Here is a 23,705-nt window from a genome sequence, read left to right as displayed (position 1 = left end):
ACCTTTTTTTTTTTTTTTTTTTTTTCTATAGAAATAATGAGCTTACCTGAAGTATTATACTTAGGCCTCTATTTATTGGTGTGTTGAAAATGTTGTATTCAACTTTTAACGTAACCATAGTGCTATTTATCAATTATATGGACAAAGTTTACCTTTAAATTGAGTTGGAGGAATCTCCTCCCCATATGTTAGTATGTCATAAGACCATCCATATGCATTAAATCACACGATTCATTAGAATATTTAAACAATTCATATAACTATTAAGTCATATGACTTCAAGCAGAAACAAAAACAAAAACAAAGACAAAAAAATCAAATGACTAAACATAAACATGAAGAGTTTGTTAAGTTGCCACATGATGGGTTAGAAGAACATTTCTCTGGTTTGGAACAGCTTTATTAGCTTTTAACTTTTAACTTTTATGTACAGCTTTTTACCTCACTTTTTCCTGTATTTTCTCACTTTTTCAAATTTTTTCAAAGTACAAGTATATGCTTTAGTACACTTTCAGCAAATCAGCAAAAAACTAAATAAGTTATTCACAGACAGATGGATAGTCTTTCACACCCAAGCCAAAATTATAAAGAAAAGAAGAACTCACCACCACCATAGCTTAAAAAAACAATGATAAATTTATGCTAAGGACAAATATATATTGCATCAAATTTTAAATTACCTTTATTTGAAACTGAGTCCACAATGATAAAAGTATTAATACACTTATGGCCTCGTTTACTAGCTTATCAATTAGGTGGCCAATGGATTTGATTGGACGAATTAAAAATTTTTGCATAATCAATTATTCAAATAGAATTAGAAATAAGAGTTGGTCATGCGAGACTTGGTACATGTAAAATTAGAATTGTAAGGCCCTTCATATTCTTAATCTTAGTCCTTCCAATAAACAATCTTTTATACGTATGCCCAAACCAAAATCCCTTCAAGAATCCAAAACTTGGTTCCTTCATAATCATGAATGTAGCAGCTGCAAATAAGGAAAGATAGTCCAAGCACCCTTTTGCATGTCTTTCCTGTATACTACTTTGTATATATATATCACTTCATTTTTAGCCTGTGAATGGACTAAAGGGCTGGAACTGAATGCAGAACCAAATCCATTAGGCCAGCAGTCTCATTGGTCATATTTTCATCGTCATCATCGTCGACAAAGTGCCATTTCTGTATAGATCCATATAGTCACAATATAGCTTCTGGAATACTGAGTTTCCCACTAAGATATAATTGCGTGGGAATATCACATTTGTGCAGACTTGAGACTGCATCTGCTTGTGTCAAAGTTAACGACCCAGTCAATGCTAACAATGGCTCTAACAAATGATTTTGATTCTCAGTTTTTCTTTCTTTCCTTATTTCTTCTAACAAAGCTTTACTAGTGTCGATACCTGCTTAGTTTATCAAGAGAATAACATAGCCTGAATAAGATGTTACAAGTCATCAAGAGAATAAGATAGACCCACGCGATGCATGTAGTAAAGCTTATAGTATATTTAGCAAAATTTTGCAATAGTAAAATTACTTAATTGCAAAATTTTGGAATAGTAAAATTACTTAATAAAAATATTTATATATTTTTTATGTAAGAAATTTTTTTCAAAAAATATTTTTTTTTTCATTACTTAATTGCATATTTAGTGGCAATTATTAATGAAATTGGACAAAAGACCTAAATTAAATAACATTAAAGCTTAGAGGACTCAATTGACTACTTTTGATTCTAGTGGGAGGAATGAAGCATAAACAGCTTGCTTCTTATGAGCTTAGTGGGTATTGGTTCTTTTCTATAATTTTAGTGTGTGTTTGCCAAAAATTATTTTTGTCAACTTATTTTTGTTACTATTTATAAGTCTCATTACATTTTTTGGTACTATTCATGGGTCCTATTGTACTACTTTAACTAACTTTTACCTTTATCTACAGTACTTTTAATAAAAAGTTTTCAGTTTTAGCAAAATAAATAGATCCCAAATGGACCCTAGTGGGACAATATGGTATTGATTATAGATTTTGATTGCATATATTTTCCTTTTGAAGTGGCTTATAAAAGATAGATCCTCTATTATTAGATTACACTATTATGCCAACTATTCGTAGTTGCATGCAATACATGAGAATAGATAATTATTGTATAATGTATAATTTGTTCGCTAAATTTTTTGGAAAATAATATTTTCTACTTAAAGTTTAAAAAACTTTAAAATTATTTTCCATCTATCAAAAACTATATCAATTCAAACTTTGCATGATATGGTGTGAGTGAATTTTGGATTTGATTGGCTAAAATTTACTACTTCTTATATTAGATCAAATGCCAAATGTCAAGCAGTTATGACGTTGGTAGCTATAATCTATATAGCATGCAATTAGACACTTCTATCATTGGGGTTCCGTCAAGTACTCAAGTATCAATGTTCCTACAATTCTATAAGAGAGGAAAATTTTAAATTAAAAGTAGTTTTTAATCCAAAAGCTGGCGAAAGGTATTTTTAGGATTAAAATATAATACTACTATCTGATCCGATCATCTTACTAGACTTATATACAAAAATTTCCTATACCAGATTTGTGTTTTTTTTTTTTTTTTTTTTGAGAAAGACCGGAAAACTTTATTAAGATAAAATAGCTAAATCGGCCTAAAATATAGAGTAAACATGTTGGTAGAACATCTTTCATTCACACAGTACAATCTAATACATAATTGAAAAATCTAGCCAGAGCAACTTTACTATCATCTCTCTTAGTGTGAGAGTACAGTAATTTAGTAAAAGAAAAACCATAAGAAGCTAGCTCCCTGTTCTCATTAGCCATACTTGTGTTTTATCTAGGGAGGTAAACTTGAAATCCTGATTTTCTTTAATGTAAATTGTGTTTGGTTGGGGTGAAAACAGGGAGGATAGAAAATAGGGAAAGGAAAATAAGGTGAAAAATGTCATTTTTCACTGTTTGGTTGAAGAAAGAAAATAGGAGAGAAAGTTTTCCCTCCAGGCCCACTTTTTTTATCCTCCCAATTTGGGAGGAAAATGGAAAGAAAAAAGTGTTGAGAAATGCATTTTACACAAAATGCACTTTATTCACGACCTGATGACTCTTGCCTCTTCTCAGTAACGTTGCTTTGGCTTATGTTATTTTTTTTTTTTTTTTTTGGCAACGTTGCCTCTTTTTTTTTTTTTTTCTTTTTTTTTTTCTTTTGATTTGCTAGGCTGCCTTTTTCTTCTTCTCGGCAGAAATGTTGCCTTTTTTCTCTTTTTATTTTTATTTTTATTTTTATTTTTATTTAAGGCTGCCTTTCTTTCTTCTTCTTTTTTTTTCTTCTTCTGCCAGTAAAGTTGCCTTTTCTTTCCTTTTTTTTTTTTTTTTTTTTTCCTTTTGATTTTCTATGGGCTGGGCGTGAGTTTTTTTTTTTATTAATTTTTTTAACTAGACGTGTTTTTTTTTGGGACATGATTTTATTTTTTTAATAAATTTGAGAGATTGTTCTTTTTTTTTTTTTTTGTGTGTGGTTATTTGTCACTTTTTTGTTTTAATTGGACATCATTCTTTAACAAAGGTATATGAGTAAAGTTATTCAAACCCATTTTTTCCATCTCTCCACTTTTTCACTCTCAACCAAACAAATAGGAGAGAAAATAAAATATTTTCTATTCTCCTACTTTTCCATTCTTCCACCATTTTCTATCTTCTTACTTTTCTACTCTTCCAACCAAACAGACCCTTAGATTTCGTTTTATTTTTTTCCTGTATTTTATTAAAATAATCCAATTATTAGTACGTGTTATTGTTTAATTAAATTGTGTCGACAGTTGGGAAGAATAGCTGTAAAATTTTAATTCGTATTAGAGACCCAGACAATGCTAATAATGGGCTTTAAGTTCAAAGACCCTAGGACGAATGGCCATATGGAGTGGTTTTGGTATTGTCATTGGTTTTAGTTGAGTAATTGAATGCAAGTATAGACCATTTCTAAAGTGACGAGTAGTATGAAATCATAGATCATTTTTAAAGTGAGCTCAAAAAATTAGATATATAATAAACGAGATGAGTTCAAGTTACATCTGGTGTAACCATTAAATTTAAGTAGATTTAACGAAAAAAAAAAAAAAAAACTCTCATTATTATAAATAATTTTATTAGAATCTCATTAATTATTTTCATTTATTATATTCTAAATTTATTTCTAAACCCAACAAAATTTGACATCTGACTCTCTCTCTCTCTCTCTCTCTCTCTCTCTCTCTACGTTTCTCTCACTCTCTACATTCTAAACCTACGTTTCTCTCTCTCTATCTCCTCCTCCATTGCTCCTCCACCATTGGATGCCTGAGCTTGAGCGCCAGGAAGAGGTTGCTTTGGCTGTCAAGGACTTGAATTTTTGCTTCCATTGTACTTTCTATTTCACATTCTCATTTGGGTTGCTTTTAGATTTTCAATTTTTGGGTTTATGATTGGTCACTCTCTCACTCACAATTGAAATAGTCATTGCTGGTCTTCTGGATGGGGAATTTACTTCGTATGATATGCAAACAAGTAATTTTTTGTGACTAAGTATATTAAGAAGAGCAGCAAATGGGGATGTCCTGGAAGTGTTTGATAAAATTCTTTAAAGAAAATATCTGCTCTTGGGAACTTCTAATATGCTTTGATTTGATGATTGTTGAGAATTATTTTACTTTCCTGTAAAATAGAGGCTTCATAGAAAAAAGCAATCTGAACTATGTCCACAGAAGGAGGTCCTTTTAGTGGTCATTTCTATTATTGTGACAAGGTCATAACTCTGTTATGGACCTGCTTGAGAGTAGAAATGGAATTTGATACCAACCTGAACCTGATTGACTTGGTGCCAGCCAGAAACCACCCACCTTATCAGGTTATCAAGATAATATATTGAAGATAATACACGAGCAGTTTAAAGATGTCTAGAAGCCAAGAAAAACATTCTGTAAAAGACTAAAAGTTGCTTCCTCCATTTCTTTTAATAATAGTAGAAACGATACGCCCAAAGCTTTTAACATTTGGAGACAGCACTTTAGTACATAATTGTCTTACTTCCGTGATATCATTTATGATAAACAAATTCAATTGCTCCTTACGATGATAAAATACTCGAAAATTTATATTGAAGAAAATATTTTCTGCTGCCTCTAAGATTGACCTCAGAATCTTAATTAACTGCTTCACACTTCAGCCTTATGGTGGGCTCATGCTGGTTTATTACTCATGCAACTTTTTGTTGTCCTTTGAAGCGTGAATGCATCACACCTATGAGCTTGGTTAAGTAAATGGTGGTCTGAAATTGATGACAGATGAATCGGTACTTCTCATGTACTGGTTTGATCATTAAATGAAGCCAAAGCTTTCCTGTTCCAATTATTGCCCACATGCTTATGTGTTAGCCAGTGCAGTCTTGCATCGTGCTCTTAGTGGTTAGAGCTTGGATTATCAGACAGTTGGATTCATTTAGTATGCAGATTGGTTTCTTCTTTTCTGAGGACATGATCAAAATTCATTTGAAGATAAATTATTATCCTCTTTTTCTTTTTCCTTTTATTTTCTTCTTTAAAGGGACTTCATTTTGGTTTCAGGGCTTGCTAGTTATCCCTCATATTATTGAAGAGCATGGTCAAATCTGAACCAGTGAATGGTTGACCCTTATTTTATAGGAAAAAAGGAAACTAGAGACGGACAGTTGATGCACATAGATGAAGCATTGCTATATTTTAGAGCTCCTATATTTGGATTTCTGAGCTTCACACCCCTCCCCCACCAACACAAAAAAAAAAAATAAATAAATAAATAAAAAGGAAATCTTTTGAGTAATCTGTAATGTATTGCAAGGGACTTTTTGCCCACCCCCTTCCTGAATAAAATGCCACAAATTTCAAGCATCAAATCAAAAAGTGTTGGAACCCCACCTTTGAGCGACTGTAGACTAGTTCAAAAGTGAATTAATGTGGAACTAGTCTTTACAAATAATCAGATCATTACACGTGTATATAAATCACAGCTAACAATTAAAAACTAATCCTAAAACTACAGGTAGTATAGCTACTTTAAGTTACTGCATTGTCTGCTCTGTTTACTACACTTCTTACAACAATGTTTGCACTGTCGTTTAGGCAGTCTTGGCTTGAACTCTTCCAATGCACTGTTCTGGCATTCTGCCTCTCTGCCTGAGTCTCGGTCTTGATACACTCCAATACCAGGAGCAAAAAGCCTTTCCCCGTATGTACAAGACCTTGTGCAATTCGCACCTATAAAAGAGGCAAAGGAACTCCATCATTTTCATAATACATAAAAAAAAATAATAATAAAAAAAAATAAAAACTCCATGAAATACTGTATAGAAAAGTATAAGGAATTCAATAGAAGCATCACATAGAATTGACTATTATTGTCATTGGAAGATTAGTTCCAAAACCATATATTTCTTTTATGCTAGAAAGAGTTGAGTTCTCCTCAACCCATTCAGGAACTATGCATCCAAGATTGTATTGTGACCAGGGCTCTTCATTTTACATTGCTCCATTGCTAAATATATATGGTTGAGCACTAACCAAAAGCTATGGTTGAATACACTCTTTAATCCAATTCTTATAAAGTATAAAATAAGCTAATTAGAGCCACAACATCACATATCCTGCCCAACCAATAGCTTAAAGGAAATATAAAAAATCAGTTTTATCTAAATTCTAATAGGTTCATACTTCCAACAGGTTACTTGAGTATTATTAACTGGTAATCATCATTAAAATTGTGCATATAACCATAGTAAGGTTGACATAGAAGTGATTTCACAAGCATTAAGAGACGGAAAGAGCTCTAATGGAACGTTGATTGTATTGCTAATTTGTAATATAAAAGGAAAAAAAGAGGTTCAACTTATTTCTACATCTTTCCATTGTTATTTTTAAAAGAACACCATGGGTTTTCCAACCTGAGAAATTTGTTGGAATCTCAATCTTACAATCAAGAAATTTTCAGGCTTTCTCAAACACATGAATAGAGATTATAAAAAAATTTTGTTTCCTATCAATTCAAATCATAACTATTAATCTACATTTTCAATAATTCTGTTACAACTTGGACCTAAAAGCTTACACCACAAGTTCCTCAAGGGGCTTTGGAGACTTCATCATGTCTTCATATATGTTCATTGCATCTGCAGGAGATCCTTGCCTCAAGAACCCCCTTATCATTTCCGTGTATGTTTGACAATCAGGGAACAAATTCTCCTATCTAATGTCTTCCCACAACTGCATTGCGTCATCCATTTTTTGACACTTTGCTAATGCAATAATCTAGTCCTTATACAGATAAGCATCAGGCCTGTACCAATATTGCTTCCGTATCACTTTAAACACCTGAAAATTCATTGAGTTGCTTGTAAGCTCAAGTGTATGGTCATAGTAAATGGAATGAGGCATAATTTGATGTAATTTGACAGAGACCACTTTATCGAAATAGCCTATCCAAACTGTGCGTTCTAGATTATGAAGAAACATAACTTTAAACAATATAAAGCCCACAATAAAATTGCAGAAATGGAGGATGGCAGGCAAGAGCGAATAAAGAAAAGTAACTATAAAAGTCATTATTTCCATTGATATTGAAGGAGCGTACTAAACCCAAAATGTAAAAACAAACCATCTCTTTTTCAATTGCTAATAATTTATCAATTTAGAATGATTTAAAAGAGGGGAAAAAAGACTTCTTTTATGATCTTTTATTTCTTTGCATGTTAACTAAGATCCTTGTTTGAGACAGAGAACTGACAGACGCAATTGACAATATCACAATAATAGAAATGACTACTAAAAGGACCTCCTTCAGTGGACATAGTTCGGATTGCTTTTTTCTATGAAGCCCCCATTTTACAGGAAAGTAAAATAATTCTCTACAATCATCAAATCAAAGCATATTAGAAGTTCCCAAGAGCAGATATTTTCTTTAAAGAAATTTATCAAACACTTCCAGGACATCCCCATTTACTGCTCTTCTTAATATACTTAGTCACAAAAAATTACTTGTTTGCATATCATACGAAGTAAATTCCCCATCCAGAAGACCAGCAATGACTATTTCAATTGTGAGTGAGAGAGTGACCAATCATAAACCCAAAAATTGAAAATCTAAAAGCAACCCAAATGAGAATGTGAAATAGAAAGTACAATGGAAGCAAAAATTCAAGACCTTGACAGCCAAAGCAACCTCTTCCTGGCGCTCAAGCTCAGACATCCAATGGTGGAGGAGCAATGGAGAAGGAGATAGAGAGAGAAAAAAACATAGGTTTAGAAGAGAGAGAGAGAGAGAGAGAAAGTCACATGTCAAATTTTGTTGGGTTCAGAGAAAGGTTTAAAAGGTAATAAATAAAGGTAATTAATGAAATTCTAATAAAAATATTTGTAATAATGATGGTCTTTTTTTAACTATTAGATCTACTTAAATTCAATGATTTAAAAAATGTGTAATTTTAAAGAGTTATACCAAGTGTAACTTGAACCCATCTCATAATTAATTGAATGTTTTTGTTAATGGGTTTTCCATTACACTTGTTAAGGAAGAATTGAGTGTCCAACTGCATTGAAAAGTAGTAAAAGCTAATTAACAAATATTCCTTTTTAACTAAAAGCTAGAACTTTCGCATAGAGGAGTATCTATATCACGCATGATATTTCCTCTGATCTTTAAACTACTCAAAAAGAAGATCTGCCTTTTTTATATATTTTAAAAAAAAAATTTATAAGAATGTTGTGTGACTCCCTTGAAAAAAAAAAATTGATTGCCAAAAAAAACCTCAACCTTAACCAATATGCTTTGAAACTCATTAACTGGATCTTTAATTAAGTTGAATGAGTCAAGCATGCTAAATTGATTCCCTATAGTTTTGAGAAAATAAATACTTTTTAGTTAAAATGTTGGGGATTGATGCGGCACCTTCCACCAAAAAATAATTGGGGAATTGATCTATTAACAAACCCTAGGGAAAAAAAAATTTCTCAAAATTTTAACTAAAAAAATATTTATTTTCTCAAAAATATAATTTGCTGTTTTTATAATCTAAAGTTATTCATATCATTCCCATAATCTTAGAACAACACAATGTTTTCAAGTTGAAATGCTATAAAATAAAAGAACTATATTTGTCAATTTTTTTTTTTTTTTTTAATTTTGTGTTTATACTTTTGTGTACATACGTAGAGAAAAAAAAAATATATTGTTTTTTCCCTAAAATTTTCATAACATTTGTTTTTTGTTCTTACACTTTATATAATTCTTTTCTATTTTTTTGTTCATAAATTATTGACAACGTACACTTTCTCTCCTTAAACTATCATGCCATGCATGTGACTAATATAAAGTTTCATGTTACCAGTTAACCCCATATGTCTCTTTTTTAAAAAAAATTTTTACATAATGGGGCAATCTTGAAGGTTAGACGCGTCACCACTGCACACCCTTAGTGCGATGGTCACTCCACAAGTATAAGTACTTGTGGGGTATGGGGGGCAAAGGTTAGGGTTCAAGTTTCCAGGAGGGAACTTCACACACATATATACTTAGATTAGGTTAGAGTAGAATTCTATCTTATAACCAAAAAAAAAAAAAAGAAAGGTTAGCTGCGTCAAAATTCTCTAACGCTAAGGATAGTTCTACTTTTTTTTTTTTGATGATCAGGATAGTTCTACTTAATTAGACCTGTAGGATTAGAGAAATTATAAGGTCCATATGATGGATAAGTGACGTGGTCTACTATTCCACTAAAAGACTCCCACTTATTTAAAATTGTTGAGTTAGAATTTTTTTTAAACAGAAACTAATTACTAACTCAGCAATTTTAAACAAGCGGGAGTTTTTTAGTGAAATGATAGACAAGTGACGTGGTACACCATAACACTGCATAATTTCTCGTACTTTCTCGTAGGATTAAAGTTAACGAAAATTGATAGAACAACAAAAAGTAGTTAATGACATTGACTATTGAGCATGAAATTATGAACCACGTTTGCAGTGCTTGAGCCCATAAAAATAAATTGCATTAATTAAGTGAAAGGCTACCAGAGCCTAGAAAGCTACAACTCATGTTTGTTAATTAAATGAGAGCTACCAATAACCAATTAACCAATGCACATACAGTTGGTTAGGGCTGGGGTCCCGCGAGAGCCATTCTGACTCCTGAGATTGACACCAAACCAAGTTGGGCAAACCAGCAACCACCACCACCATCCCAACTGTCTTAATTCTAACATTTAATCTTCAACTATTTTCAATGCCCCACTTAGTTGAGAGTTCGCGAAATTAATAAGCTAAGAGTTCTGTATACAGATGGTTAGGGCTGGGGTCTGGCGAGAGCCATTCTGAGATTGACACCAAACCAAGTTGGGCAAACCAGCAACCACCACCACCATCCCAACTGTCTTAATTCTAACATTTAATCTTCAACTATTTTCAACGCCCCACTTAGTTGAGAGTTCGCGAAATTAATAAGCTAAGAGTTCTGTATACAGATGGTTAGGGCTGGGGTCTGGCGAGAGCCATTCTGAGATTGACACCAAACCAAGTTGGGCAAACCAGCAACCACCACCACCATCCCAACTGTCTTAATTCTAACATTTAATCTTCAACTATTTTCAACGCCCCACTTAGTTGAGAGTTTGCGAAATTAATAAGCTAAGAGTTCTGTATACAGATGGTTAGGGCTGGGGTCTGGCGAGAGCCATTCTGAGATTGACACCAAACCAAGTTGGGCAAACCAGCAACCACCACCACCATCCCAACTGTCTTAATTCTAACATTTAATCTTCAACTATTTTCAACCCCCACTTAGTTGAGAGTTCGAAATTAATAAGCTAAGAGTTCTGTATACTTAATAGGGTGGGGTCAACGAGACCATTCTGAGATTGACACCAAACCAAGTTGGGCAACCACCAGTCTTAATTCTAACATTTAATCTTCAACTATTTTCACGCGAGAATTAATAAGCTAAGAGTTCTGTATACAGATGGTTAGGGCTGGGGTCTGGCGAGAGCCATTCTGAGATTGACACCAAACCAAGTTGGGCAAACCAGCAACCACCACCACCATCCCAACTGTCTTAATTCTAACATTTAATCTTCAACTATTTTCAATGCCCCACTTAGTTGAGAGTTCGCGAAATTAATAAGCTAAGAGTTCTGTATACAGATGGTTAGGGCTGGGGTCTGGCGAGAGCCATTCTGAGATTGACACCAAACCAAGTTGGGCAAACCAGCAACCACCACCACCATCCCAACTGTCTTAATTCTAACATTTAATCTTCAACTATTTTCAATGCTCCACTTGGTTGAGAGTTCACGAAATTAATAAGCTACTCCCTCCGTCCCACTTTGTTTGTCCTCTATTCCATTTTGAGATGTCCCAAAATATTGTCCTGTTTCTAAAAATAAAAGTCATTAATTTACTAATATTCCTATTATACCCTTATTAATTTATTAATTCAATTTTTTGATAAATCTATTTAAGGATAGTTTTGGAAACTTGTACATTTTTAAAAGGTAGACAAAATAATAAATGATGTTCCCTTAAAAAATTTGACTTTTCAAACAGGACAAACAAAGTGAGACGGAAGGAATAAGAGTTTTGGAGGTCAATTGTTACTGTGTTTCTAACAGAAATATCCAAATTCAAATCACCTTTATGGTTACGGCAATGGAAAGATAGTGATACGTGGTCAAAGGAGCGTCTTACGTACACATATGCTCATAAATAACCATTAGTACATTATAAAAACCAGAAGTTTAGAATAGAACCGGCAAGCAAATCACTCAGCCTAAGTCATCCTACTTTCAAACAATTATTCTCATATCTTACCTGCATTTAACTGTTTCAAGTGAGAAATGGCGGAAGGAGTTCTCTTCAACGTAGCTGAGGGAATCATTGGCCAACTGGGCAACCTAGCTCTCAAAGAGATTGGACTGATCTGGGGTGTCAAAGATGAGCTTCAAAAGCTCAAAAACACGGTTACAACAATCAAAGCTGTGCTTCAGGATGCAGAGGAGCACCAGGCGCTGAGCAATGCCATCAAGGATTGGGTGGAAAGGCTGAAAGATGTATTTTTTGAAGCGGATGACTTGCTGGATGACTTTTTCACTGAAGTTTTACGGCGGGAAGTGATGACCAGGAATAAGAAAGCGAAAGAGGTACGCATCTTCTTTTCCAAATCGAACCAACTTGCATATGGTCTTAAAATGGGTCATAAGATTAAGTCAATTAGGGAGATACTAGATGCTATTGCAGCGGATAGGAAGTTCCACTTAGAGGCACGTCCTAGGGAGACACAAGGCAGTAGTAGGGGGAGAGAGAGTCATCATTTTGTACGTGCTGAAGATGTTATTGGAAGAGAGGTCGATAAGAAAGTCATCATAGAACGTTTATTGGATTCCAAAATTGAAGAGAATGTTGCAGTCCTTCCTATAGTTGGAATTGGTGGACTAGGTAAGACCACATTAGCTCAATTTGTATTCAATGACGAAGAAATTAAAAGTTATTTTGAGAAAAAATTGTGGGTGTGTGTTTCGGATGATTTTGATGTAAAAACAATTGTTGAGAAAATCCTAGAATCTGCAAAAGGTAGTAAACTAGGAAGCCTTGAAATCAACACAATGATAAATGATCTTCATAAAGAAATTGATGGAAAGAGATACTTGCTTGTATTAGATGATTTGTGGAATGATGATTCAAAAAAATGGGATGGTTTAAAAGGACTTCTTAAAGGTGGTGCAATAGGTAGTAGAATATTAGTGACTACACGTGAGGAAAAGGTTGCAAAGATTTCGAAAACTATTGAACCATACTATTTAAAGGGTTTAAATGAAGAGGAGTCTTGGTCTTTATTTAAGCAAAAGGCATTTGAAAATGGACAAGAACCAGAAAATTTAAGAATTAAGGAAATTGGAATGGAAATTGTTAGTAAGTGTAGAGGAATTCCACTTGCCATAAATACTATAGGAAGCCTGTTGTACTTTAAAATCTCAGAAGATGAATGGTTGGCCTTCAAGAAAAACGAATTTCCAAAATTAGATCAAAAGGAAAATGATATCCTACCAACACTTAAGTTAAGTTATGATCATCTACCATCACATTTGAAACAATGTTTTGCTTATTGTAGTTTATTTCCAAAAGATTACCAGTTTGAAAAACAAGAATTGATTAGGATATGGATGGCACAAGGGTTCATTAAGCTATCAGGTCAAAACCAATGCGTAGAAGATGCTGGTCATGAGCATTTCATGGAATTACTTTGGAGATCATTTTTTCAAGAAGATAAAGAAGATTGGTGGAACACAAGACCTATTTTCAAAATACATGACCTCATGCATGATCTGGCGATATCTGTAGTGGGACGGGAGAACATCTCATTTGGCATAAATGGTGAAAAAATTTGTGAAAAAACACATCATGTGTCAATTGGTTTTGATTTAGCCTCATCATCCCAAATTCCTGCCTCATTGTTTGAAGCAAAGAGGATAAGAACATTCCTTTTGCCATGTCAAACTTGGCATCCAGAAAAAATGGTAGTGAACCAGTCAATGTGTAATGCATTTGTTTCAAAATTTATGCTCTTGCGCAAGTTAGATTTGAATAGTATTGGCATTAGGAGTGTGCCACATTCTATTGGAAAGATGAAGCATTTAAGGTATCTCAATCTTTCAAATAATCGTTACATAAAGATGCTTCCTAATTCCATTACAAGGTTGCAGAATTTGGAAACATTGAATCTCGGTTATTGTGTCAAACTTATAGAATTGCCAAGAAATATTACTAGATTAGTCAATCTTAGGCATCTTAACATTGATAACTGCAATAGTTTGACTCATATGCCACGTGGACTTGGGCAATTGACTAATTTCCGGTCACTAGCTGAGTATGTGTTGAGTACAAACTCTAGGTGTGGTGGTGAGTTGAAGGAACTTCACAGATTAAACCAGCTAAGAGAAAATATAAGGATTAAAAATCTTACACACAGGAAAGATGCTGAATTAGAATATAAGGCTGCAAATATGAAAGAGAAACGAAACCTTGAAGGCATGGCATTAGAGTGGATAAAAGGAGATGTCAATGAAGTGGATGTTGGGTACGATGAGAAGTTACTCGAAGCTTTGGAACCATTCCAAAGTCTTAAACTTTTGGAATTAAATGGCTACATGGGAGTGAAATATCCAAGATGGCTTTCGTCACTCAAAAATCTTGTGCGCCTTACGCTATATTCAATGAAGAATTGCCAAGATGTGCTTCCATTGCATCAATTTCCTTTTCTCAAAACTCTTAGGTTGAATGATGTTCCTTCTCTTGAGTACGTATCATTAATGTCAAAGAGTGTTAACCTTCCACCCCTAGAGTTACTAAAAATTATGAATTGCCCTAATCTGAAGGGATGGTGGAAGAGGAGGAGCGACTCCATCAAGGATTATGAAGATGACGATGATAATTATGGTGAAATATCGATGATAAAAGCAAAGAATCATTCTCTGCCTTCATTTTCTCGTCTTTCTACTCTACACATTTATGGCTGCCCTGAACTATCTTCAATGCCTTTATTTCCTTATCTTGAAGAACTAGATCTGGAAAACTCTAATTTGATGCCATTGGAGCAAACGATATCAATGGGAATGATAAGTATGGCATCTCAAGAAAACACAATAGCAGCAGTAGTAGCAGAGTCAATCTCTTCTGCTCGTTATTCTTCTTCTTCAACACTTGCCAACTTATTCAGCCCTCTCTCCAAGTTAAAATCTTTGCGTATTATTCTGATAAAAGGCAGTGATGGTCATGTCCTTCAATCTATACAACATCTCACTGCACTCCAGGAACTTTCGTTATCTAATTATATTGGGGATGGGATGGAATTGGAATGGCAAGGCCTGAGGAAGCTTCAGTATCTAAGTTTATATGATCATCCAAAATTGGCCTCTCTTCCAGTGGGGCTTCAACAGGCCACCTCTCTGCGACATCTCACAATTTCAAATTGTCCAAGTTTGACAACAATTCCGGAGTGGATCTGCAACATCATATCTCTTCAATCACTCGAGATTTTGCATTGCACCAATTTGACATCATTACCTGTCCTTACTTCTTTAAAGAAACTGGAGATTTTGGATTGTCCCATCTTAGCGGAAGGTTGCAAGAGTGAGGATTGGCTTGCTAACATCCAAAACTTGAAAGGAGATCTAGCTCCACCAAAAGAAGAAGAATCAGGTATTGAATTTCATTATGAAAAACAAAATTCTTCTTCTTCATCCTCTTTAGTTGTATAGCTAATTTTTTCCTGATTATTGAATAATTATGCAGAACAAAATGAAAGTATGAAGAAACATGAACTTAAATCTCAGCTCTTTACCAAAATTTTTAGGCATTGCAGTGTTCCAACAAGTCAATAACTCAATGGTAATTATTTTCATTCTCACATTCTTTGATCACATATGGAAATTATTTCCTATGTTTCTTTTTTTTATCTCAAACCAAGTTGATGTGGTGATGTATTTTGGGTGTTTTACTTCTCATCTTTTCAGATGAGGATCATCAATTGGTGATAAGGAGATAATATTTGTGGGGAGAAGTATATCTGGCAACAGAATCAGCTTGTGTAGGTATTTTTTATGCTTTGATTATAAGCTCCACCATTTTTTTATTTCTACAATTGAATAAAAAATATGGTATATGTTTTTTTATGGATTGCACGAGTAAGAGTTGTTTTATACTAGAATCACTAATGTTTCTTTCCTATCTTTTTTTGGCTTGCTTAGCTTGCGTTGGATTTAGATCATAAATTGATATTCAAGGTAGCAACACTTGGATAAAGGACAAGTGGTTGCTAATTGGCTTTCTCCTTGAATTCGAATGTTACAAAGGTAAACAAATACTAGTCTTTTATTTGCTTTTACATTATCATTCTTTGTTTGAAGTGGACAAAAATAAAGAAAAAGATTTCACTACGGTAGATTCTTAAATAACACTTAAATAGTATATGATGAAACTAGGGATCCAATGTCTGTTTATTACTACTCTTATCCATATAGACACAAGTATTGCCAATAACTAGATGCCTCATTTTTAAATGTGTGCTTTAGGCATCGATCATCTTCATTTATAATTGCAACTTCTCTAACAATCTCTGGCTTGTAATGAATTTTGGTTACTCTGGCTCTTAGAAGCTTCTAGTGACCCAAATAAAGGGTAAGTCATTAATCATATATTAGGTTTCTCGACCTTTCAAGAAATTTGAAACCTGTTAATAAATCACTCTCCAAAAGTCCATTTTTCTCCTGTTTTCTATGTTTCTTCCTTCTCCAAACAAGAACCTGCTTGACATTAAACTATATGTCAATCTATTTGGGTATCCAGGGCTATCTTCTTACATCTCATTTCATTGTAAAATATATGAAATGAAGATCAAATATGTAAAAGTGGTCTTTGGTAGTGGTTCCTTTCTCTTCTTTTGTGAGAGGTGAGCTCAAAGATTTTAAGAACTTAATGGTTTAATTGATGATTTTGCATCTTTAAGTATACGAGATTTACCATAACTTTTATTTGATAGAATAGTTTGCATCAAAACACAGCTTAGATTTATTGTAGACATGATATATTTCAGGAATAATTATACAATCCGTCTTCATTTTTATAGTCAAACTTGAAAAGCATCCCGCAGAATTCTAATTTGAAAAGAGGAGCTTAGATTCTGAAATCCATAATGGTACTTATTGAATGATGCTAGGTGAAATTGCTCTGGAATGACTTGAGACAGCGTATATCCCTAAGGCTGAAGTTGAATTTAGAAGGATCCATCATTATTCCATAAAAAGGTTGAGTGCCACAATTCAGTTTGTTAGTTTACAAGTTATTTTGAGTTCTAAACTTTCTCATGTTGGATGACAAGAGCAACCAATATCATCCCCTAGAGTTGTGAGCTTGCCAACCCAACATTTTTAGAAGGGCATGTTAGGGGAAACTAACTATCTAACTTTATCAATTTTTTTTTTCCTCTTTAGATGACTGATACTAATAACGTGCAACTTCTCCCATGATTCCCTTTAATATGCAGGCATTTAGCAAACATTTTGGTCACATATATGTTCAGGCAGATACGTAGTAGATAGCCACAACCTAAATGCAGTGGATAGTCACTTGTGAAATGTATAAAAAAGCAGCAATTTATGAGAAGGGTGTGGAAATCATGGGGATTCCACAACGTGCTTGAATATGACAGACTTCCTTCTTAAAAAGAATGAGTATCATTGGTAATTATTCCACATTTCTTTACTTTCATATGATAATTATTCATCCTGAATTTGATTTCTCACATATGATATGGAAAAATATGTTGGCTAAATTAATACTTTACAAATTATTATTTGGATTATAAAATGATCTCTACTGCACGATCTTTCTCATATTGACAGTAATATATACTTATTGCCTATCTCGGATTTTTGTTGGGTTTAAATCCTAGTTTTTGTCTATCTTTTGTTGGCTTTTCCAATCTAAATCAAGCTCAATGTTAGTGTACAGCTATTAATGACAATGGTGGTGGCAATTATCTTTTGTTAATTGTTGTGGTGTTCATGGATTAAATTCAGTGTGTTTATTGAAACGTTTTGAGCTGTTTTCAAGTTTATACACTTCGTTGTTTGATTATCAGAGGGAAATGTAGAGGCAAGCAGCAATTCAGGAGATGGTTGGGGGAACCGTTTTGAGCTGTTTTGGCAAATGGATTCTATTTCCCCTTTTCAATGGACCCTCTCCCTGCTTTAAAAAATCCTACTCTGCAATAGAGTCCAATAAGGGAGTTCTAAACTGAATCTAGTTTTGATCCTCATTGAGGATACCAAGTAAAGAGGTAGAGCTGGAAGAGGTGCCCCCTAATGTGATATTTGGGTAATCATCCCCTTTTCTCTAGACCCCCTAATGAGCCACTTTTAGATTGGATTAACACACAATATTGACATTTCAAGTTAGCATCAACAATTTTAGTGATGGATTATTTAAATTTATGCTCCATTTTGTTACAAAAAAAAATGTAGGAGGAAAAAGAAATAAAAAAAAAACTATAGTGAATATTCACATATTAGGAGAAAGAATATGGCAAATATTTCATATGTTTCTTCACTCAAATAAATACATCCTTGTTTCTCAAAGCAAGTTGACGTGGTGATGCATTTTGGATGTTTTACTTCTCATCTTGTCAGAGTGAAAATCAGCACTTGGTGTTTCTGGGATAATATTTGTGGGGAGAAGTATATCTCGTAACAATACTGCAGAATTAGCCTGTGCTGGTATGTTTTTTTTTTTAATTCTCTGTTATACATAAACTCAAATGTGTTTTTATTTCCATAAAAGAAAAATGTATTTTTTTTCTAATATAAGTGACGGATTTACTTATATCTAGTTCCTTTTTAGGTCAATCAAGATGGATGAACCTTTTGTAAGTAACACTAGAAACGAATTGTAAGCATTAATAAGTATCTTATTTCTTCAATAATTTAAATCATTCATACTTTGTCTTATTATTTTTTTTCCTGTATTTTATTAAATCCAATGATTAGTATGTTTTTTTTTTTTAATAAAAAATCATTAAAAAAAAAAAATTACCTAGTCAATGTTAACAACATTTTTTTTGCCTTTTGTGATATTTTTTGGACAGATTATATATACAATGGGCTTAGGACGAATGGATACATAGAAGGTTTAGGTATTGCCATGGGCTTAGGTAGCTTGGGCTTTATAAATGGGCCTTCACGTCACAGTTGCACTACCTCTTCAAATTTAGATCATATTGACCTATATGGACATTATTGTGGTAAATTCAGTATGTTTATTGGAAAGTTTTGAGCTGTTTTCAAGTTTATTCACTTGGTTCTTTGATTATCAGAGGGAAATGTAGAGACAAGTAGCAATTTAGGAGATGGTTGGGGAAATCAGGGGGGATTTTGCAATATGCTTGATTAAGATAACCTCACTTCTTTAAAGAGATCAAGTATTGTTGACTGACTCAAGTTGTTACTAAGATGGCAGAGTCAAACAAGAAGTGGCATAAACCTACTCCCTTTTATTTGATAGTGGTACTGAATTAATTAGAACCAGATTCAGAATTTACTGCCACAATGACTTCTTTAGGTATGTATGTTAATCAGTAACCTAGATCCTTCATAAAAAGATATATAGCAATCTTTTTTATTATGTTAATAAAAAAATTAAAATGTCAATGCTATTCTTTCTTTTCAATGTTCTAAGGATTCTCCTGCAACATGCAGTAAGATGACAAGCTGGAAATTGTGTCTCATTACTTTCATTATCATAATATGTCCTTTCCGCATTTATAGGAGATGAAATAATATGTAAAATGTATTAGTACTTATTTTTTGACTTTGACAATTTCCTTTTACTTAATAAAGAAAAAAATGGTTACTTGAGTTTTTATTCAAAAGTTTGCCAAGGAGGTAACGTATTTGGCTTACTTTGTTGATCTTTTCAAAGGTATAATGATAATATGGTTGGAAATTCAAAGCTGGCAACAATAGCGTAAAGTTCTCCTGGAATCAGCATCTTAAACAATGGGCTTGTAATGATCTCAAAGATCAAAATGCACTTAGAGTTCAAATGGCAGGACACAGGTAAGGGGAGGATCTTTAGATTTTTGTGAAAGAAATGCTCCTATCACATTATTGCTGAAAAGGACTGAATTGCTCCTATGTCATCCTAATTCATTTCTATCTTGATTTTAAATTTTGGCTTCTAGATTCAATTTCCCCATGTGCTTCTACTTCAATCGTGCATCGAGATCATCCCCTTAACTCTAGACCCTCTCCCTTCCAAAAAAATCTTATTCAGCAACAAAGTCCAATGAGTGAGTTCTAAACTGAATCTAGTTTTGAGCCTCATTGAGGTTACCAAGGAAAGAGGCAAAGGTCGAAGAGGTGCCCCCTAATCAGGTATTTGGGTAATCATCCTCTTTTCACTGGACACCCCAATAAGCCTCATTTAGATTGGACTAATGCACTATTTTGACATTTTAAGTTAGACAAAAAAAAAAAAAAAATTTAGTGATGGATTATTTAAATTTATTCTCCATTTGGTTACAGGAAAAAAAGTAGGAGGAAAAAGTAGAGAAAAAAATTGAAATAAGAAAGTCTTAAATTGTTTATCAGTGGGAACAAGAAACTATAGTGAATACTCCCTTGTAATGATGAGTTCATTTTCTTTTAGTCAACAAAACATCATTGTATATCTCTTTCTCTCACTTATCAGGAAAATGCCAGGTATTAATGGGCAAGCTTCATTCATTATATGAATCAAAATGACTGTTCAAATCCTAGACATAGAAACTAAGACCATAAGGATCTAAAACTCCTAATACTTCTACAAGTTCATTCATATCATTTTAAACTGAGTCCTCTATAAATTTCTCAATTATAATTGCACAACTTCACTGTTGTTTTTTTTTACAAGTATTGCTGATTTTTATTATATCTGATTATGCCTATTCTTCCAACTGGGTTGGTTCCACGGTCATACATGCAAAAATAGAAAAAAATTAAAAAAGAAGTACTTGATACTTTAGTGGCTTAAGTTCCTTAATGAAGATGTGTGCATGCACAACATATGAATGTATGTGTGCAAGTATTATGCCTTTTTTCCTCTTTTTCTTACCACATGGATGTTTCAGGTCTCTGGCCTGGCAGCTTTGTATATAAGTTCATTTTCTTCTAGATGAAACTATAGACTTTAAGATGTATGAAACCATTAAAGAGGAAGTCAGACATTGATGCTTATGACGCAATAGGAAAAATATTAGATGACCTAAATGTAGATACAGAAGTTGATTATGTTTATTTCAATCAATTAACTTTATTGAATCAGCAAATATATTTAATTGATTCTAATTGTATATCCCAGCTGGCAAAACTTGAGCTTTGGTTGGACAAATCAAAAGTGGGAAGCCAACAATTGTCAGTTCTCCAAATTGATACAATGATCTTCAAGTGGGCAGAGCTCTTATGGATAATATGAATCTCAAAAATTTTCAAATTAAATGGAGTTGGGGAAATTTGGTCTTGTCAGCCAATTGACTAAAAGTTCAAAAGAAAATGTTAATACTTTCAGCATTACTATTTGACCTTGTCTGAAAACATAGACCTAAGTAGCAAAACACAAAGCTTTTGATGCTTCCTTATTAGCAATGACAGATTCAGTTAAACATTGACCTAAGTAATAAGTACAGGATGAGCTTCATCATGTAAGCTTTAGATATCCAACTAGGCTGGATATTCAGGTTTTCCAAGGCCTTAGCTTTGCAATTCATTTTGGCAAAGTTAAATTTTATTTTTAAGTTGTGTTTTACCACCTTTTTACTTCTATAAAGCTTTAGCACCAAAGCAGTGCTAGAACTTTTTTTTAAATGATCAAGACATAATTGAAAAAAAAAAAAAAAAAACAATTGTTGTCACTCTCTTCCTTTAGAAAGTCACAATTATTGGAAACAGTGGAATTGGGGAATGCATAGTGACACAATATTTCAAAGATCTTTTGATCCTAAATCAGGTCACATGATGGAATTGAAAATTGAAAGGTTAAATTGAAGTGGATGTGTTGGTAGATTGTTCTTGTCAGTCAAGAATAATTTCTGTTCAATGACACATCCATGCCAACACTGCATATGAGAAAGAAGGTAATGCAAATGAGGTGGAAAGCAAAGCTGCATCAAAGTTACAAGTGCGCAATGGTTTGTTAGTAGCTTCCGACAGGTTAGTCCAGTAAAATATTCTTCTAAACTTATCATTTGATAGTTCTTAATGATCCAAGTTACTAAGTCAATTGAGCTACTTTAGAGTAAAATAACATTAAATAGCTTTCAATGGATAAAGCAAAAGTGGAAGCATTATTACTTCAATCTTGTTCCTCTCTACAATTGATAAATGTAGGATTATAATTTTTTTTTTTAGGAGCTTAGCATTTTCTTGTGAGTCTTACATACTCATTGGACCATACTGCTTCATTTAGTTTCTATCAAACAAAATGCAGGACTACCATATCATGGTAATACTATGAGTATTCCAATTATCCTGCTGGTAGAAGAAATGGGTAGCCACTAGATGTCCAAGATACTACTTTAAACAAGGCTACAAATACTCTCAAAGCTGAATCTAAACGAATAAATCAAGATGTACTGAACCAAGTGATGGTGAAGCAGGCTACAACTGTCATGACCTGTCCATTATTTGAAGATGATCAAAATAAAATTATCAGAGAGAAAGGAGAGCTTGAGATTTTGATTGTGAATTTGCCACTCGACAAACTGAGAAGGGCTAGTGTTTTCTGCTGCAAAGTTGGAAATAATAGTAAGGTAGAAATTAATTAGAAACAACTCTATCAAGTACTTTTTAAATGATTGATCCTATATAACATGTAACTTGTCTCATGGTTGAATTTCAGGTCCAGGCATTTCACAAACATTTAGGTCACATGTCAAGCGGATATGAAATTAATTGCTATCGCCTAGTGGTGCAATCGGATGCAGACAAATCTGTTACTAGCTTAATGGAAATTCGTCTACTATCAATGTTCCTGCACTTCAATTCTGTAAGAGAGGCAAACTAGATGCCTAGTTATTAATCTAAAAGCTAATGAGGAATAACCAGAGATTAGATCTCATAGAGTCTTGCATGTGTTCAACAAAAGAAAAACTCCTAGTACACTCTGCAAAGGCACCCTCCCACAACCAAGTGCGGAGCTAAACCTGAAACAACATCTCAGCTTTTCAGGGGTAACAGTAGGTGTGCCTTGTCTACATAGCATTGTAGTACCATGTAGGCAGAGGAGAGAGGACATTAAGGGAGCAAAATGTCTCGTTCGCATGTAACAATGGCCTTGGCCAATAGAATTTTATCTAATGTGGTGTACACTCTTCGCCTTCCCTTTATATAAGAGGAAGGAAAACTTGTATTAAGACATAACTTAAGAAAATAGTGCACAAGAAGACTGGCTTGAGCCCGTGGTTTTTCTCTCTGTGTTCCTTTTCACAGAGAGTTTTCCACGTAAAAAATTGTTGGTTGCTCTCATTTTCCTTCGTTATTCCTTTTTTTTTTCATGTTACTTCGCATTCTCCTACAAACCATTGGAATTTGGACGTCTAAGACATTGCTATATAATGCTACAAATGCAATCAATCACTCAATTTTAATCATGGTGGTTAAAAATAGTGTTATATAATATAGAAAGGGAAGCTTGAGACTTTGATTATGCTACAAAATAGTGTTTCTCTACAGTAGTGGCAAATAATGGTAATGTGATTATTAATTAAATACTTATTATTTTTTAGATAAGTGATTATTGTACTTAATGTGCAACTTGTCTCATGATTGTCATTTTGGCCCAGGCATTTTTAGCAAACAATATTTTAGTCATGTTCAAGAGAATACGAAATCCGCAGTTATGTAGTTTTGATCCTAAGAGCTAGTAGCATAAAGCACGTCTAACAAAATTGCCTATTGTAAATTTTGGTCATCAATAAGAGTTGTGATTTACGCTCTGTACCATTTTTTTACTTCTTCTAAGAAGCTTTATTTCCAGTCGGCTTGATTCCAACTTTTAGTTGCCAAAATCATCTCTTTCTCTGAACCATTAAATCCCTAAAAAGGCACATATAAAATTAAATCCC

General features: G+C 33.5%; 1 protein-coding gene and 1 long non-coding RNA gene across 23 annotated transcripts; one reads left to right on the top strand and one right to left on the bottom strand.

The window, feature by feature from the left end:
- Positions 1-5,932: 5,932 nt before the first annotated feature.
- On the bottom strand, positions 5,933-8,335 carry LOC115986590. The gene is made up of 3 exons (XR_004090797.1): positions 8,210-8,335; positions 7,118-7,380; positions 5,933-6,270 (listed from the first exon to the last, which is right to left on the bottom strand). It is a non-coding gene; the product is annotated as an uncharacterized LOC115986590 (long non-coding RNA).
- A 3,440-nt stretch (positions 8,336-11,775) lies between these two features.
- Positions 11,776-23,011, top strand: LOC115986584 (putative disease resistance protein RGA1). 22 transcript variants are annotated; one of them, XM_031109749.1, is made up of 14 exons: positions 11,776-15,250; positions 15,344-15,439; positions 15,565-15,642; positions 15,799-15,903; positions 16,767-16,854; positions 17,094-17,289; positions 17,691-17,926; positions 18,238-18,324; positions 18,449-18,496; positions 18,693-19,165; positions 19,526-19,662; positions 21,590-21,792; positions 22,070-22,391; positions 22,481-23,011. In XM_031109749.1, the coding sequence occupies exons 1-2, from the start codon at positions 11,893-11,895 to the stop codon at positions 15,430-15,432; spliced, it is 3,447 nt and encodes a 1,148-aa protein (XP_030965609.1). In that variant the 5' UTR covers positions 11,776-11,892; the 3' UTR covers positions 15,433-15,439; positions 15,565-15,642; positions 15,799-15,903; positions 16,767-16,854; positions 17,094-17,289; positions 17,691-17,926; positions 18,238-18,324; positions 18,449-18,496; positions 18,693-19,165; positions 19,526-19,662; positions 21,590-21,792; positions 22,070-22,391; positions 22,481-23,011. The 22 variants fall into 22 exon arrangements, with proteins under 22 accessions (XP_030965609.1, XP_030965604.1, XP_030965602.1 ...); XM_031109744.1 differs by having other exon boundaries at positions 20,945-21,792; XM_031109742.1 differs by having other exon boundaries at positions 19,526-19,980.
- The last annotated feature ends 694 nt before the right edge of the window (positions 23,012-23,705 follow it).

The sequence above is a fragment of the Quercus lobata genome, chromosome 4 (assembly GCF_001633185.2).
Source record: "Quercus lobata isolate SW786 chromosome 4, ValleyOak3.0 Primary Assembly, whole genome shotgun sequence".
Classification (NCBI taxonomy): domain Eukaryota; kingdom Viridiplantae; phylum Streptophyta; class Magnoliopsida; order Fagales; family Fagaceae; genus Quercus; species Quercus lobata.
Note: the sequence above shows the minus strand (reverse complement) of the source record. Positions and strands in the feature narration are given on the sequence as shown.

Coding starts and splice junctions, on each gene's coding strand:
- LOC115986584 (XM_031109749.1), top strand. CDS start 11,893: ATGGCGGAAGGAGTTCTCTTCAACGTAGCTGAGGGAATCATTGGCCAA. Junction 15,251..15,343: donor ACCAAAAGAAGAAGAATCAG/GTATTGAATTTC, acceptor ATAATTATGCAG/AACAAAATGAAAGTATGAAG.